Here is a 15,827-nt window from a genome sequence, read left to right on the forward strand (position 1 = left end):
GTTTCCCATGGTTACAGGTCGTTCAGAAAAAAAAGTCCTTTACAAATAGCAAACAGGACTACTGCGACCCGTCAGGCCCCCGTGTTTAATCATGAAGTCGTAAGCTTATTTGCCAGAAATAGTACGTAATCATTATTGGTTCAAAAGTGTTTGAATCCAGACACTATCATAGAAACCTATAAGTACGATTACAATTGCATTATGAGTGGCTATCCCCAGTTATGCTTGTTCACAAAAGACTGTATTTTTTTTAAAACAAAACAACAAATTGACTCAGATTTAAGTGTTACTTCAGACTCATGACCTTCATTAGTCGATGTAATCAGTCATTGCTTGGTACATAGGGATGATCGATTTGATAAATGAAAGGGTAGTTCTTTCCCATTACCACTACTCATCAAGAACTACAGAAATCTAATTTTTAATTGAAAATGCATCCCTCATTGTGCCTTTCTGTATCCTGGGCCTGCATCTGGGCTGCTATATTCCACGATCTCGTACAGAGGTTGCTACACTTGATGGTGCCGAGATTTTGTTGGTTGGATTTTACGATTACAACTGTCCCTTGTACAACATGTATGGCGTACCCGTCTCTGTCTGGGACTCAATGATGGCATACCAAACTGTTGGGCTTTGATTGTCTTGCGGCCTTTTCCCTCTTTTTCGTATCTGAGGAGACAAATTTTTTTATTTGATAAAGGTTTTTTTCCTGTTGTTTGATTTATTGAAATATACTATCAAATATATATTAGTTTTTTTTACACCTAGCACAATCCTTGAATTGGTGCATTTAAAAATTTTCAGTAACCACTAATCAGACTTGAAGAACAAGACCAATCAAAAGTTCAGCACCAAGTCATCAGCATGATATTGCACATTTAGATATTTCCTAGTTCAAGACAATACTACAAACATACATATTTGGTATTAACCAAATATGTCAAACATACATATTTGGTATTAAACCAAATATATATGTTTGCAGTATTGTCTTGAACTAGAAATAACTCAAGTGATTGAAAACCTTCAAATCAAAAAATGAGAAAAAATAAATAAATAAAATATGGCAAATTATCAATTGTCTTGAGTAAGTTTTAAAAGTCAATATGTTGTAAATTTTGGAACAGTCAGATCATGGAAAAAACAAGTACCTGTAACAGTTGGCAACGAGTAGTAAAGGTTAAAGAAGGAATAGATATGGAAGTATGGAATTGTAGCTATCTAGCAACTAAAAGTTCTTACTTGGTATAGAGCTTCACAAACTCGTCGCCCCAACAGTCCGCCAGACCTGGACACTCGGCGGGACACATCAGGGTCCAGTCTTCGTTTTTCTCTACTCTTTCCATGAACAGGTCTGGAATCCATAGCGCGTAGAACAAGTCACGAGCTCTATTTTCTTCTTTTCCAGTGTTCTTTTTACAGTCGAGAAAGTCGAACATATCACAATGCCATGGCTCCAAGTAAATAGCAAATGCTCCAGGTCTCTGTAAATCGATGCGAACAGAATCGGTTTTACTTTCAGAATTATATATTGGACACTCAGATCAAATGATTATATAAAAATATATGTGTGTAGCAAACTTAAAAGTATGATAGTTTGTATAGATCAGTATGAAATAAGACTTAAATCAGATATATACATATAATATCAAAGCAAATAAAATTCCAGTCATGATCAATTTCTATATTTAACACAAATTAGTCTGGATGCATTCGTGAATGCAAATTCTCACAAAATGATGCATCCAGACAGAAATAACGATATACACAATGCACTCAAAATGTAATTGGCCACCACTTTTGTAAATATAGTATTAACTGATTTTAATCGTGTGGGGAGCCACTAGCCTATTACAATTAGCACTAGTCCCGCCATAAATACTAGTCGTGGGCATCGGACTAGTGCTTAAAGTCACAGACTGCACAAGCTTTTGTGTAAAATGTGACAAGTTTACCCAAGATTATAATTGTAACAAGGATATTACCGTATTGCTATTTGTCATCTTTTTGATATAATATTTAATGTACATTTCTGAATATTTGTGCAACACTGGTCTATATTCTCGTGATTTCTTTACCATGTTCTGCTGTGCTCACCTTATTACCGCCCTGATCAACGTATCGGGCGGTGTTGTTATACACTCGTAACATAGGCAGCAGACCGTTGGAGATTCCATTTGTCTGTAAAACATTAAGATTAAAAATATTAGTACTAAATAACATTTTGTTTTTCTTTAGAAAAGTTTTAATCAATACTTGGGGTTTTCATACGTATAGCGCCATTTTAACAGCCAGGGTCATGTAAGGACGTGTCAGGTTTGTTGGTGGAGGATAGTCGGAGTACCTGGAGAAAAACACCGACCAGCGTCAGTTCCTTTCAACTGACCCATATGGGACTCAAACTTGCGACCCATAGGTGGAGGGTTTGTAGCAATAGGATTAAGACATCTTAACCACTCAGCCACTGTGACCCTTATATAATGTACACAAAATGTTACAAACATAATCTCTCAAAAGCACTTATGATTGACAATGATTAATAACCAGACCAATCAATGCAAACAACGATTAAATCGCTTTAAAAACTGCATAACATCTATAAAAATCTGCGTACTTTTAATATTATTAAAAGAAAAAATGTATTCGTGTTAACTCAAAAAGTCAAGTGGCGTCTGTTGCATCGAGGATCAATCTATGTTTTATGGGGGAAAACTACTATATTTCACCAATACGGAGAAAAAGGTCTTGGCAAAAAATTTATAGGGGAAATCAATGACATCCTTCTTCATTTTTTGGTCCCCGAAATGTTAGTAATCACAATTTTGATGAAATACAAATCCCTTAGTGTTATAACACAACAATTCCTTCCTAATTATCCAAAATTAAAGAATACAAGCAAGATTTTGAGCTTCAAGTCAAGAAAAAATTTATCGTTTTAATCAAAAAATAATTGCAAACCAAAAGACACAAACAAAAGAGTTAAACATAATGTGAAATCAGTCACAGGTAAAATGGGTTGTAACAAAAAGGTATATTTCTGTTTTTAATAGCTATCAATGGGGGTTATTATTTAAATCTTTAGGGGAATTTTTTAGGAGCAGATGTTGAGATTGCAATTCATTGAAGATGAGAAAATGGACCCATAAGACGATAATAAAGTCAGTATGTCTAGCGTTTTTAAATTCCCCTGAAAAAATGACAAACCTAAGAATATGGTAGTCTTTTCCGTTTTTATCACTAGGACTATTTTGATTGGTTGGCGATAAGTTGCTATTCCTTAACAATACATATTTTTGATTGCGCGTTCAGTAAACGAAGACCCACACCCCCTGGCACACAATGTAACTTCCCAGGTTTCCAACACGATTAATTGAGAACCTGTGAGCTAGACCTATTGCCTCCAGCTTGGATTATTCGACTATAGAAAGGGCCATGCGACTGCCTTGAGTGTGGTCGTTATATGCCTTCTGATATCCTGTCCCGAATATGCCATGGATCAGCAAGAAACAGCTATAAATGAACATTCAAATTATACTAGGCTATTTTATCCATATCCAAGAATCAAATTGATATGGTTAATCGCGAGTGCATATTAAAGAACCGACAAATATCTATAATTATCACAATTGTTTGGGACACAGGTGTTTTATCATTATCTTTTCAGGAGAAGCGATACCAAAATTAGCAATTTCAAGTGGTAACGTTCCATAGTACCATGCTGTGAGAGCCTATCTAAAGTTATTTTAGCCCGAAGTCATGACCCGACAATATAGTAACATGGTAACAGCCTGAATTATTGGAATAACCGTGTAGCAGGGTATAAAAAAGATCAAACTTTGTTAGGATGGAAATTTTCCTCTGCTAAATACAATGACACCTACCAAAATTGCTTTACAAAATAACAATAAAATCATTATAAAATTTACTTTGAAAGGCCACCAACTATTTTTTCATAATTGAGCAAGAAAAATTCACTTTTTTTGTACCCAATAGAATATATAATTTACTATATTAATTGATAATTTGCTTTCGTTATTGTTTATCCCCCTCCCCCCTCCAACTTTTTTAAAACCATAAGAATGTGTGAAATTACACAAGATTTCTTTCATTTTTGGATAATAACAAGTAACGGGATAATCCAAGAACTTCTAACATAACCCTGACAGCTTTGGAGGTCCTGCATGACAGGCCCAGCATTTGAATAGCGGTTTTGGTGAAGCATGAGGGTAAACCATTTCTCTCCGAACCTAGCCCAAGTTTTGTAAGGTCCCTGAAAATTAAGCCAGAGAATAAATTACCGATACATAAGCATTCTATCCACACGTTCATCAACAAAACCAAGGGTGTCAAAATATCAGATGCCATTACCAAATACTTCCTGCTGAACATTAAACCTGTCTGTGGACCCCAAGCCTAAATTTCAGGCTTAACAGGCCTTTTCAAAACATACAGACCATATTAAACATGGTACTCCCTGAAAGTGCATTTGTATCGGCTTATCCACTACAAGATAATGGAACACCTGTTCCCAAAAAAGACATCCCAAATCCAGAACATGAAAGCTTAGGGAACAAGTTAGAAACATGGTGTATTTATAAATTACCCAGCACCATATATTTGCCTTCTTATGAAAATTTACACTCTCTAGATATCAAATTCTTAGTGTTTTGTTCATTTCATTTTCTAGCTATCTCTTTCCATTTTCCCTAATAAAGCATTTACTGTTTATAAAATATCTTTTTTAAATGTACATCAGTCTACTTAAGATCGATTACAAGTGAGTCCCTACGAATGGTACAAGTGTCATTGCAATTTCAGAGGTTGAAAGTTTATGTCAATGGCTAATAGAAATCCTAAACATCTAATGTAGTTCAAACAATCCTCAATACTGTTACGTACATGGTACAATTTTGCCCATTATCTAACTAGATCCAAACTATTTAATTTTAATTACGCAACCTAGAACCCAAGGAATCGAATAAGTGATGTTAGCTGATAGTCCGTTATGTACTGTATCCTTTCACATTACTTATCATAACCATGCACAAGCACTCCTATGTAACCCCGGGATATAAAAACTCTTGTCTGTATACTTCAAAACTTATTACTTGAGACTATGATCAGGAGAATAAACGAAACACCAATTAACAACGTTTTATTTATAAATTTAACAACGTTAATTACTTGCTTTTAAGAACGGGAATATCTAGAGGAATTGTCTTAAATTTTGCTGTTAATAAAAAATACGACTAGACTCTTGTATATGACGCGTCCGTTTCAGAATGTTATATGGTACCCATCCGCACACGCAACCTAACATCAAAGGCTGCATGCGCCGGCTGGATAATCAATGGATAAATCAAGTTCACGTCATGACCATCAACATAATAGGTCACATTGCCCCAAAACACAATACCACGCATACCTTGTACTTTACAACACAACAAGTTGTGGCCAATATATCACATCTTCATTTAGTTCACTTACTTGCGAAACGCGCGTGATAGGTGTAGGTCAATATTTAATATATACAAGATGAACTTACTTCAATCAGCTGCTTTCATGTCCTCCAAGATAATGTATACACCAACAGCTACTATCATCAACATGTGCGTGGTCCACCCCCCCCCACCCTGGTTCCCCCGCTCAGCCACTGAGAGAAATTTTCAATTTCAATTTTGTTTAACATGTTCAGCACAAAATTTCTATAGCCATGGAGGCTTTCAAAGATTCCTTCCACAAGTTCACAATTTAGTAACAATTCAATTAGGTGAAACTTACAAATTTTGTTTGTTTTTACCATTGTTTCAATATATCTTGTTTAAAACTCTTTGACACTATTCAAAGATGTGCTTGTTTTCTTTTGGCTTTAATAATTCAATAGAATATCTTGTATTATATAACAGCTGACCAAATTCCGAGCGTGCTACAGATCTATATTCTTAGACAAAAGAAACGATTCACAAGAGCAACAAGGAAATCTGATAAAATATCATTTATATATCATCAATTTTTAGTAGAAAATTAATTATTTAGCAAGTTCGTTTGCTAATCAAAACATTGCTTATTTATTACACTTTTCCAATACTTTTTCCTGATATGTTATGAGCGCTTCTACTTCGTATTGACTACGAAATAGTATGTAACTGAAGACACGGTCCATAGTAAAAATAATCATCTGCAATGCAATCGCTCATGAAAAAGCATATTAAATTCTTCATATTGTATCCTCTCATTTATCAAAGTTTCTTAGAGAGATATGTGGTAAAGTTTAATTACTTGTGGTTCAAATGATGATTCATTTTAATTGTCACATGGAATATAGAAACTTTAGTTTCATTAAATGCTTTATATTAAGAAACAACTTACACCTGGAATTTATAAGTTTATAATTATGGGCTTCTCCTCTCACATTTGTGTAAAAAGGTCCCGGGGCCATCAGAATTTGTGGAGAATTAATCTATGGCACTGACCATATATTGTTGGAGAAAATGCACTAATTTTGTCTAATCATAACAAATTTACAATTGATTTCTTTCTCTATTTACATTTAAAAGGCAAATTAGAATTTCACGTATTCATTTATTTTGGCATTTCACTTTTTGATGTTTTGGTACACCATACGTGATTTGTGAAATCTACAATTGTTGAACTTGTGATTTAATCATTATTAATTGATAATAGAATTGAGAATTGAGGCAGAAGATTGTGTCATCCAAAAACAGCACTCATCTGAGAGCCCGATAAATAAAGTTGGAAAAGGTAAACTAGATTGAAGTAAACTGTCTAATGAATGATATCAATGATTGTAGGGGACATATTAGAGGGCCTGTAAACCTAATACCACTAGTTACATCTGATTGTAATGCCATTTAATGGATTACCATATGACAAATATTTTAATAACAGCATCCATGATCCATTAGATAGTATTCACCATAAAAACAATTTCCAAAATCAAAAGTCCAGAGTTTATTTTTTAACCATGATTGATTTTTGTGGAATCTTTTTGGGGATAAATTCATAGGGTAGAGCTGGGGTAGTTGTTGGTCACCTTTGGGGTTCGTATCATCAAGTATGTATTAATGTATCCATTTCCTGACCCATCCCTGAAAAGAAAGAATGAATATAAATAATATGGACAGTTTATAACCTATTAGCCAAATAATACTTTACTTTAAACCATTGGTGTGATTTAAAATCTAAAATTGTTTTACTTATCTCGGTGAGTCACCTGAATCATTAGCTGTGTAGCGATTTTAAACATGCATTCCAAGTAGTATGTTAGTTTAAAATTCATGTTTTTTGTTTTAACTGTTGTGTGTTACGTGGTAGTCCAGCATTTTAAGTCGTTAATATCCAACGCATATATAAATTTTGTCGTTTTCTTTTGTGTAGGAAATTGACAATGGTCGATTACTACTGCTGCAAAATCATGGCGAGTAGTACAGGAATGATTTAAGTTCGTCAATGCGTGTGCTTGAAGATTTGACAGGCGGCTAGGTATTGTACCATTTTCTACGGATAATGTGCATGCGCCAGGTTCATCAGACCACTTTGATGACTTTGAAATGTGAATCGCAGTCATCGAGAATTTTACAAATCCAATTCGCTTAATTACATTTCTTTATCTTTCCATACATTATTAATAATGTTGCATATACTTTTATGGTTGAGTGAAATTGTTTCCATTTTATGTAACACTCGCATAACTATTAATAAAGTAATTAGTCTTTTATTCATTTCTTTTCATTTTGTCTGTTTTAATATAAAGCTATTTTTTTTACATTTACACTGTAGTTTTATATATTCATATAAGGTTGGGGTTTAATACGTGATTATGATTATTGGCTCCTACTGGTTCAACAAAATGTCGCTGTTGAGTGCCCATAAACAAAGTCTAATCGTGAAACCTATTTGATGTTATCTTGTCAAAACATCCACCCTTTTTCCTGGCGCCCATTCTTAAACTAAGAGATTAACGCTTGTTTTTATCGTTATATACACACTAGAATACTCAAGTCTAAATCAAAGTTTATGAAAAAAGAAATACAGTTCCATATCTGAGCTATGTCAAAAACTATCAACTCTATTAGGTAATTACAGATAAATTGTGGGAAACCTAATTTTTTTATAATCAAAACAATTTTAACATAATTCACAAATATAATAACCCAGTTTTCTGTATATCTATTTGTCATACATATACAAGGACTATGTCATGCCACATGGCATGCCAATTTTCATTACATACTCAAAACATAATCAATTTTTCTCAACATATTTTTTTTTTATTTTGCCTCTTACGTTCCCTTCATCTTATTTCGATGCGATATCTCACATTTAGATTTTTTACTCTTGTACAAGTTTTACAGATTCGGATCGATATACAATTTGAAGATGGGGCTGGGTGTTGTTTAATCTCTTTTAAATTAAACCGCTTCGAACATCGATTTAATTTTATCAATTTATACGTAATCATTTCATATAATTATGTAGTAATGAGTGGTATTATTGTTTAGTTTCCTATAGTTTTATTTTCATACATACAAGATTAATCTACATGAAACTAACCACACAACAAACATTTTAAAACAATGTTCGTGTAGTGCAGGTGAGGCTCAATAGTGGGACATACGCTGGAGAATAATTATCATTGGTATTTTTCGAGGGCAACATCATAGCAGAGTCAGAAATCAAAAAATAGATTTTTGTGTCTTTATACGTTTTTAACTTTCCTCTCTGATAAGATCACAACCCCATGTGATATTCTTGGCTAGCCTTACGGATATATTATCATTAGATCGAGTCAGTAAAAGTAGAATGTCCAAAATTTCTTTGCAGATGAACGTACCTGCATTCCTATGGTTGCTGTTCTGGTTTTACACCAGTGCCATATGAGCCCCGCCAAACTGCGTTCTACCTGGAAAACCCCTGAATTATCTCCCCCGCACATTACAGTTTGTTTGTAATCCCGACCCCACCATTTTGCGGGGTCTCGAGACGTAATCCCTTCGATAGACGGCAATTTTGACCAAGCGTTGGTTTCCAGGAAAAACACCAATGTTCTTTGGAACGTGAGGGCCCCCACATTTAGAGGGGTAACTCGGGAACCTCTGTGATCAAATTTGTATAAATCTAGAAAAAAAGGCATTACGAATATATCTGTTTATACAATGATTAACATTATACCGTCCCCTACTTATATTTTTTATTTCACACACGCGGTCATCCCTGTCACATTTTTACAAAATTTAACAACTTGTGGTAAATCCTCATACTATAGGCAAAATACTCTGCATAATCTGTGTCTTTACTACTTGATATACTTATTGACAATTCAAAACTCTAACAAATTTGTTTTACTCGGTGCATCGACTGTGAAGAACTATTGCATGCAATATATACAATGTACTATCATTAACGTGGAATAACTACATGACAACTGAAATATCTTTATCTTTTTGGTATTTGTTATTTATTATGCTATATCAATAATTGACACAATGTACTCAATTATTAATTACGGCTGTTATCAAAATGACGTTATGTCCAAATGCTTGTAATACCCACGATTATATATGTTTAGTTTTATTGGTGCCTGACCGCGTACGTACCTCATTGCATCAGAGAGATTTAAATCAGTATTACATATACATTACTCCTGCCTGCCATGTACATGTATAATCGTAAATATACACATATTTGAGGCAGTTGCTGCCATATCCATTTTCAGCTTTTTTTTAAGTTGTATCTTGTTACTAATTTATATCCTGTTACTCGTGTTTTATAGGTCCCACTACCTTTACGAAATCGGACTTTTTATTTTTATAAAGATGGGAAAGTGTGTATATACAAGTTCCGTTAATTTTGTTAGAGTCCCTAAAAATTTTTAACATAAACGTTTAATTAATTCATTTTTTTATCACCAACTTCCTGTCAAGCCGTATAGTTGATTAAATTCAACAGCGACAGTTTGTGGTGTTTTTGTTTCCATAATCGCGGGTCGACAGTTATGTGTTCGCAAGCCGGTCGCTCCTAATTATAATCTAGTCCGTGCGTGCGGTATACGTTGATATTTACAATCCTGCACCAGACGGCCCAAAAACAGACAGACTATTGTTTCATATACATATGTCTTATCCAAATTTTCCCCAAGCAAGGCCCCAAATCATTCGGCAATAATTTTTGGTGTTCTGTACACCCTTATTTATGATATATGATCATCGTAGAATGCCTTTACATCTGCTGTTGTTTATTAAATTAGTGTTCAAATAAAGAAACCATTATGATTGCAGCCTCAGGCAAAGATATTGGGAAATCTAATCACTATTCGTGTCTGTCTCAAAATCTTCTGGCTAAATATATTATGATGAATGAAAACAAATCAAGTACGAAAAGCTTATTCGATATTGACATTCCGTATGGTCACAAAGCCAATGTTTACTTTCATTTTTCTATCAATTCACGGAGAAATATCCGGTTAATTTAACGGTTTATATTTGGTCACTTGATATTGGGAGGGTGATCCTTGGGGTCAGGGAGATTACGTTACTCCTGATATCCGTCAAATATCTAAATTTCGGTTTATCGGAAAATTATGAATTCGTCGAATATTCTGGCTGAAAATTATTATTTTTGATATCAGGGATTAGAAAACAATATTTCCATATCAAACTTTCTACATTCTGATATGGGATTTATTTTATTTCCCATTTCACAATCTAGGATTTCCGATATCACAAGAAATTAAAGAAATTTACGATATCATAAATTCGGGAATAAACAGTATCTTGGCAAGCAAGTTGCTTTTTATTAATTAATTTCAATATCGAAAATTTCGATATAGGCTAATTTAATATCACGGAAATTCGATAACGGAAAATTCTAATTCTGTTATCGGAATTTCTATTTTGATTCAACAATTAGAAAATAATTTTCCATATCAGAAATTCTTATCCTGATATGGGAAATTCTTTTTATGATATCAGAATTAGAATTTCCAATAACGGAAATTTTAATAAAGTAATTTAACGATATCAGATAATAGAATTTACCGATAAGGTAAATTCAATTTAACGGCAAAAGAATTTCCGATATCGGAAAATAGAAATCCCCATATCGGAATTAGAATTTCCGATATCGGAAATTCGAAATAAAAAGTAACTTGGCTTGCCATAGATTCGTGAGAATGAAAATTACGACACGTTTAATTTTTATCTAACAAACATAGGTTATAAACAATATATTAGGCCATTATTAAATAACGAGAGGCCTAGATCACAGGGGGACCAACTCAATAAAAATGAATATTGTCAAAAAAAAAATTGTATTTGGTGGATGGACAGATGAGTATATATGACAGTCATGTGATTTTTTTTCAGAAAATACAAGATTTGAAAATTATGAAAAAAAATCGGGATATTTACTATTTACAGAGTAAATATCCCGATTTTTTAATAATTTTTCAAATGGCTTCTGTGTAGACGCGACTCTCTGGATTCAGAACTCTGTTAGGGTGTATGTCGTCCGGTCAGGAAGAGTAGCCGTCTGTGTCCTCTTCACCGTTAGATATCCCTCCGGCACAAAGTGTCTTTTCTTCTGCCGTACAATCTTCAATATACTGGCGGTATGGCCTTCCATAATCGCTCTTGTTGCTCCCAGAATGAATAAATTTGGGTTCTTCGCTAATCTGTCCTAACCGGTCTTGGTCTGTGGTCTGTCTGGGGGCGGGCTCTACCGGTATGGTCACTGGGCTGGGTACCACAGCTTCCTCCACCCTTTCTGGCATGTTTGTTGATTGATTCCAATGGGACTCCAGGGTCAAATCCAAGGTCAAGGTCCTCATGGAGGGGTGATGCTTGATGAGGTTGTCCAGTCCGATAGAAGAGGTGACAGTGGGCACCTGTCTACCATCACCTGCTGTGGCGGGCCGTCATCGTCCTCAAAGGTGGCGATTAAGTGACCAAGTGGAAGGGACCGAAAACTTCTTGACGGACACGGCCATCATGGGTTTTCCTTCCCGAGGCGTTTCCTTGTGTCTCTCACCGGTTCCGTAGCTCCCCTTCTGGTGTTGGTCTAAAATATAGGTCAGGAACCAGCCCCTGGTACGAAGAATCAGCAAATATTGCACACCAGACGAGGCCAATGGACGGACCTTGAATTTCTATTTGGCTGGCCTCTATGATGGAATCTTTTACATACTGTCCACACTTGTGCATCTCTGATGCCTCCTTGGGTGGTTCCCTAGACTCTTGTTTGTAACGGTGGCCATTGAATTGGTACTCAATGTTTCTGAAACGGTAAGTATTATGGTAATTTAAAGAGTTTTTTTTGTAACCTGGCTGTCTTTACTTAGATACAATTGTACTTCTTATCTTCCTTCTCCTTCCCAAGTATGGTTTCAATCATTGTTTGTTTATAGTATCAACATAACTTTTTTTGAGTTATCGCCCTTTGTAAAGCGATAGTGGCGCCGGGAGTAAAGCAACTTCCGGTTTACATGGACAGAGCATTGCATGGTAGTAGATGTCAGCTGATCTTTTGCGTAAAACACTTAAATTACGAAATTTTAGAGGTACAATGTATGTTATGTTTGGATTTTGAACTGCTGTTTAAACCAAGTGAAAGAATATAGTTAACTGTCAAGTCATATTCACTAGAAAAACTACCGACTCTAAGTCCCCGGTAACGTGATAATGGCGGTATTACACTGGTTACATACACGTACCTTTCGCGTAGATACATTACTGTTGACGGTGATTTGACAGCTGTATTAAATGTACAGATATAACGTCTACATATCCTGTTTGTTTGTAAGCATCTGTGATTTAATTCTAACACTTAAAAGTAGCCGTTTTCAGTGAAATAGGTCAATAAATATTGTGTCTTCGACCATAGCACATGAAGGAGTTTGACGTCTCACGATTTGTATACATCCTACAGTATCGACATAAATATACCACTCTATAAATTATTATTAACAAAACTGATGTTTTTGAACTGAATAAAGTATTTAATGTCACCGTAACAACATTTTGTTAATTTGTGTTATGTACTTTAATTGTATGTATGTAAATTAAAATAAACATTTCCCACTATCATAACCATATTGGAACAGACTACAAATATGAACCTGTAGACTGAATTTGTCTTCTAATAAACCATCTGAAAACATGCTTAATGTAAATAATTAAATGAATGTTGTTACTACATGTATGTACATCATAACATGTTCAAATGTAGATGTATACAACATTCAAAAGAGTATGTTTTTGTTTTTACAACAATTACATGTACATACAGGTATCAATCTAGCTCTGATTTAGAACCGTTTATGGTTAGTTCCCCTCAAGGATTGAATTCCCCTCTAAACTTTAAAAAAAATCCCATTTGAAGCTAAAACTGAACACTTTTTATGACAAAAATCCCCCTTTGTCTTATTTTTCATCACATTTTAAGCCTTTGGTTGTAAATGTATTCATGTTTATTATACATCTGCTATATATATCTATGATGATGGAGCTTAAAAATCTGTTTACTGAATCCTGCAATAACATTCTAGGTGTTATAACACTTCAAAATGATTATTTCTACCAAAATGAGAATGGTCAAATATCCGATAATGCAGCTATTATAAACTTTTCCCAATTTTGAAAAGGACCATAGTTTTCCCCACAACCTAGATTTGATCCCTGGTATATATACAGGAGAAAATGTAGCGGCCAGACCGGGATTCGAACCCGGGACCCTCAGAACACTAGCCGAGTGCTCTACCAACTGAGCTATCTGGTCACCGATGATCGCCCCAGTCTAATCCCGCTACAAATATATAATGCATATTTGGTTATTACAATGTACATGTATGTTTACTTCTAAGACTTTGGTTTATACTAGTCCTAAGACAATGTCACAGCCAGCTGAAAGCAATAAAATCTTCAAACCAAGGGCTTGAACACTTATAAACTAACCTGAAAAATAATTAACCATTTCTGGAAGAAATGGGTGGGAAAATGTCACTGATTAGAAAAAGATCATAGGTTATGTCTGAAAGTGTACCTAAAAGAATCATTTTCTCATAAATTTCTAATGTATTTTCCATCTGTATTCCAAATCAAATAACAAACAATTATGTCTTCAAATTCTCATACAATCATCATTATTTATGATGTTCGTTACATAATACACATAGTGTAATTTTTTTGGCAGTTTTCCTATGTGTCGCTGTCATGGCCATATCCCTTACTAAAGAGACAATGCAGTGAGGCTAGATACACAAGATTTCTGTCAGCTTGAAAAAATAATTGCAAATATCAAGATTTGAAGATAGTTTTCTTTTGGTTTGGGCAGTTTGCTAGCATCAGTAATTTCACAAGAAATTTACAATAAAAAATCTCCTAAGATGCATATCAATCACTAAAGAAGTTTGATAAACCTGAACCTGAGTGTATTGTACATGTATTTATATCCAACAAATAAAAAAATATATACAATACATGTAACATGTGTATATAAGCCAGGTTTTCTTTCCAGTTTTTTTATATATAGGATCTCCGATTCTGTGTTTTCTGAAGTTTGAAGGTACCATTCTGGCTAAAATGTGATTAATGTATAGATGGATTTCTAGCATAGTTACAATGTACTATGTTCTAAAAAGTAAAAAAAACAACTTTATTATATGCATTTTTACATCAATAGCTGCAGTATCATGCATTATCAAAGTGTATTTGTAACACAGTATGGTTTGATGTATATGCATTTATCATTTGTATATAGTTATCATCAAATTATAAATAAATAATAATTTGCTTAATTGCTGACTATCTACTCTAATATATAACCACATAAAATGAAAGAGATAACAGTTTAACTTCTTCATGAAAGCGGTGGAATACAATTCACATAAAACAAACACACATAAGTACAAACATGTACATTCTTTCAGCTTCCTCTTCATTTAGACAGCAACACCTACCACTGATTACGTTTTGTTGTCATCAGCTTATCAACTTTTTAAGATTTACATGTAGGTCAATTCAAATTGGTTTTATTTGAAACTACGTTCACATAAGGATTCATACATGTATATCTAAATAAAGTGCTATGAAGTATGTGTAAAGAGTGCATGTGTATTTCATTTTGAATATAAATAATAATAATACATTTATCTACCTAAAGGGATCATGATATGGACGTCGCGCACAATGTTCGGTCACTTTTATGTAACGTTATTTAATGTAAAAGACGTCATTATCTTATATAACATGACGAGCGCAATTGACGTCATTTCCGACATTCGGCAAACCTGCAAGACAAAGAAAAAAAACGCAATTTTTCGAATACTTTTTTGAATTTTCAGTAGAGATTTCGCACATGTATATTTGAGCAAAAACGTATTTTTTTATTATGAATAGAAAACATACTTCCTAATATAAAGTCATTTTTCAACGTCGTGAACTTGCGTGACAGAACAGTCAATTTAAAAATTTCATTTTGTGTCATTTCTGCAAGACAAAGGTTTTGTTCGATAAAAAAGTAGAACGACGTCGCAGTCTATATTTTATGACATGTTATTAAAATAGAAGAAAAACGTATTTTTTATATTAACAATTCATGTCTCTATCTCATGTATTAGTACCGTTTTGTACTGTGTGTATTTGTGTTTTTTCACTTTTTTGTCTTTTCTCTTCGGATCTGTCGATCGGCAAGTCTACAAACAAAGTCCACCATTTTGAAGTATGACGTCACAATTCATTATAACGAAATGATATCATGATAGTTCGTTTTTGGGGAATCTCTTTGTCAAATTTTACCGCCATGTGGTGTTC

General features: G+C 34.1%; 1 protein-coding gene and 1 non-coding gene across 2 annotated transcripts; both read right to left on the reverse strand.

Annotated features, from left to right (window-relative positions):
- Nucleotides 1-509: 509 nt before the first annotated feature.
- On the reverse strand, nt 510-9,622 carry LOC138313865 (ribonucleoside-diphosphate reductase large subunit-like). The gene is made up of 5 exons (XM_069254127.1): nt 9,618-9,622; nt 8,855-9,116; nt 2,098-2,181; nt 1,243-1,484; nt 510-669 (listed from the first exon to the last, which is right to left on the reverse strand). Exons 1-5 carry the CDS (start codon nt 9,620-9,622, stop codon nt 510-512), a joined length of 753 nt encoding a protein of 250 aa, XP_069110228.1.
- Nucleotides 9,623-13,721: 4,099 nt separating this feature from the next.
- On the reverse strand, nt 13,722-13,794 carry Trnat-agu (transfer RNA threonine (anticodon AGU)). The gene has a single exon. It is a non-coding gene; the product is annotated as a tRNA-Thr (tRNA).
- Between the last annotated feature and the right edge of the window lie 2,033 nt (nt 13,795-15,827).

This window comes from Argopecten irradians, unplaced genomic scaffold (assembly GCF_041381155.1).
Source record: "Argopecten irradians isolate NY unplaced genomic scaffold, Ai_NY scaffold_1006, whole genome shotgun sequence".
Lineage (NCBI taxonomy): Eukaryota > Metazoa > Mollusca > Bivalvia > Pectinida > Pectinidae > Argopecten > Argopecten irradians.

Excerpts from the sequence above, each read along its gene's own strand:
- LOC138313865 (XM_069254127.1), bottom strand. Across the intron at positions 2,182-8,854 it reads CAGCAACCATAGGAATGCAG|ACAAATGGAATCTCCAACGG; the intron begins GTACGTTCATCT and ends AATGTTTTACAG. Across the intron at positions 670-1,242 it reads TTTGTGAAGCTCTATACCAA|ATACGAAAAAGAGGGAAAAG; the intron begins GTAAGAACTTTT and ends TTGTCTCCTCAG.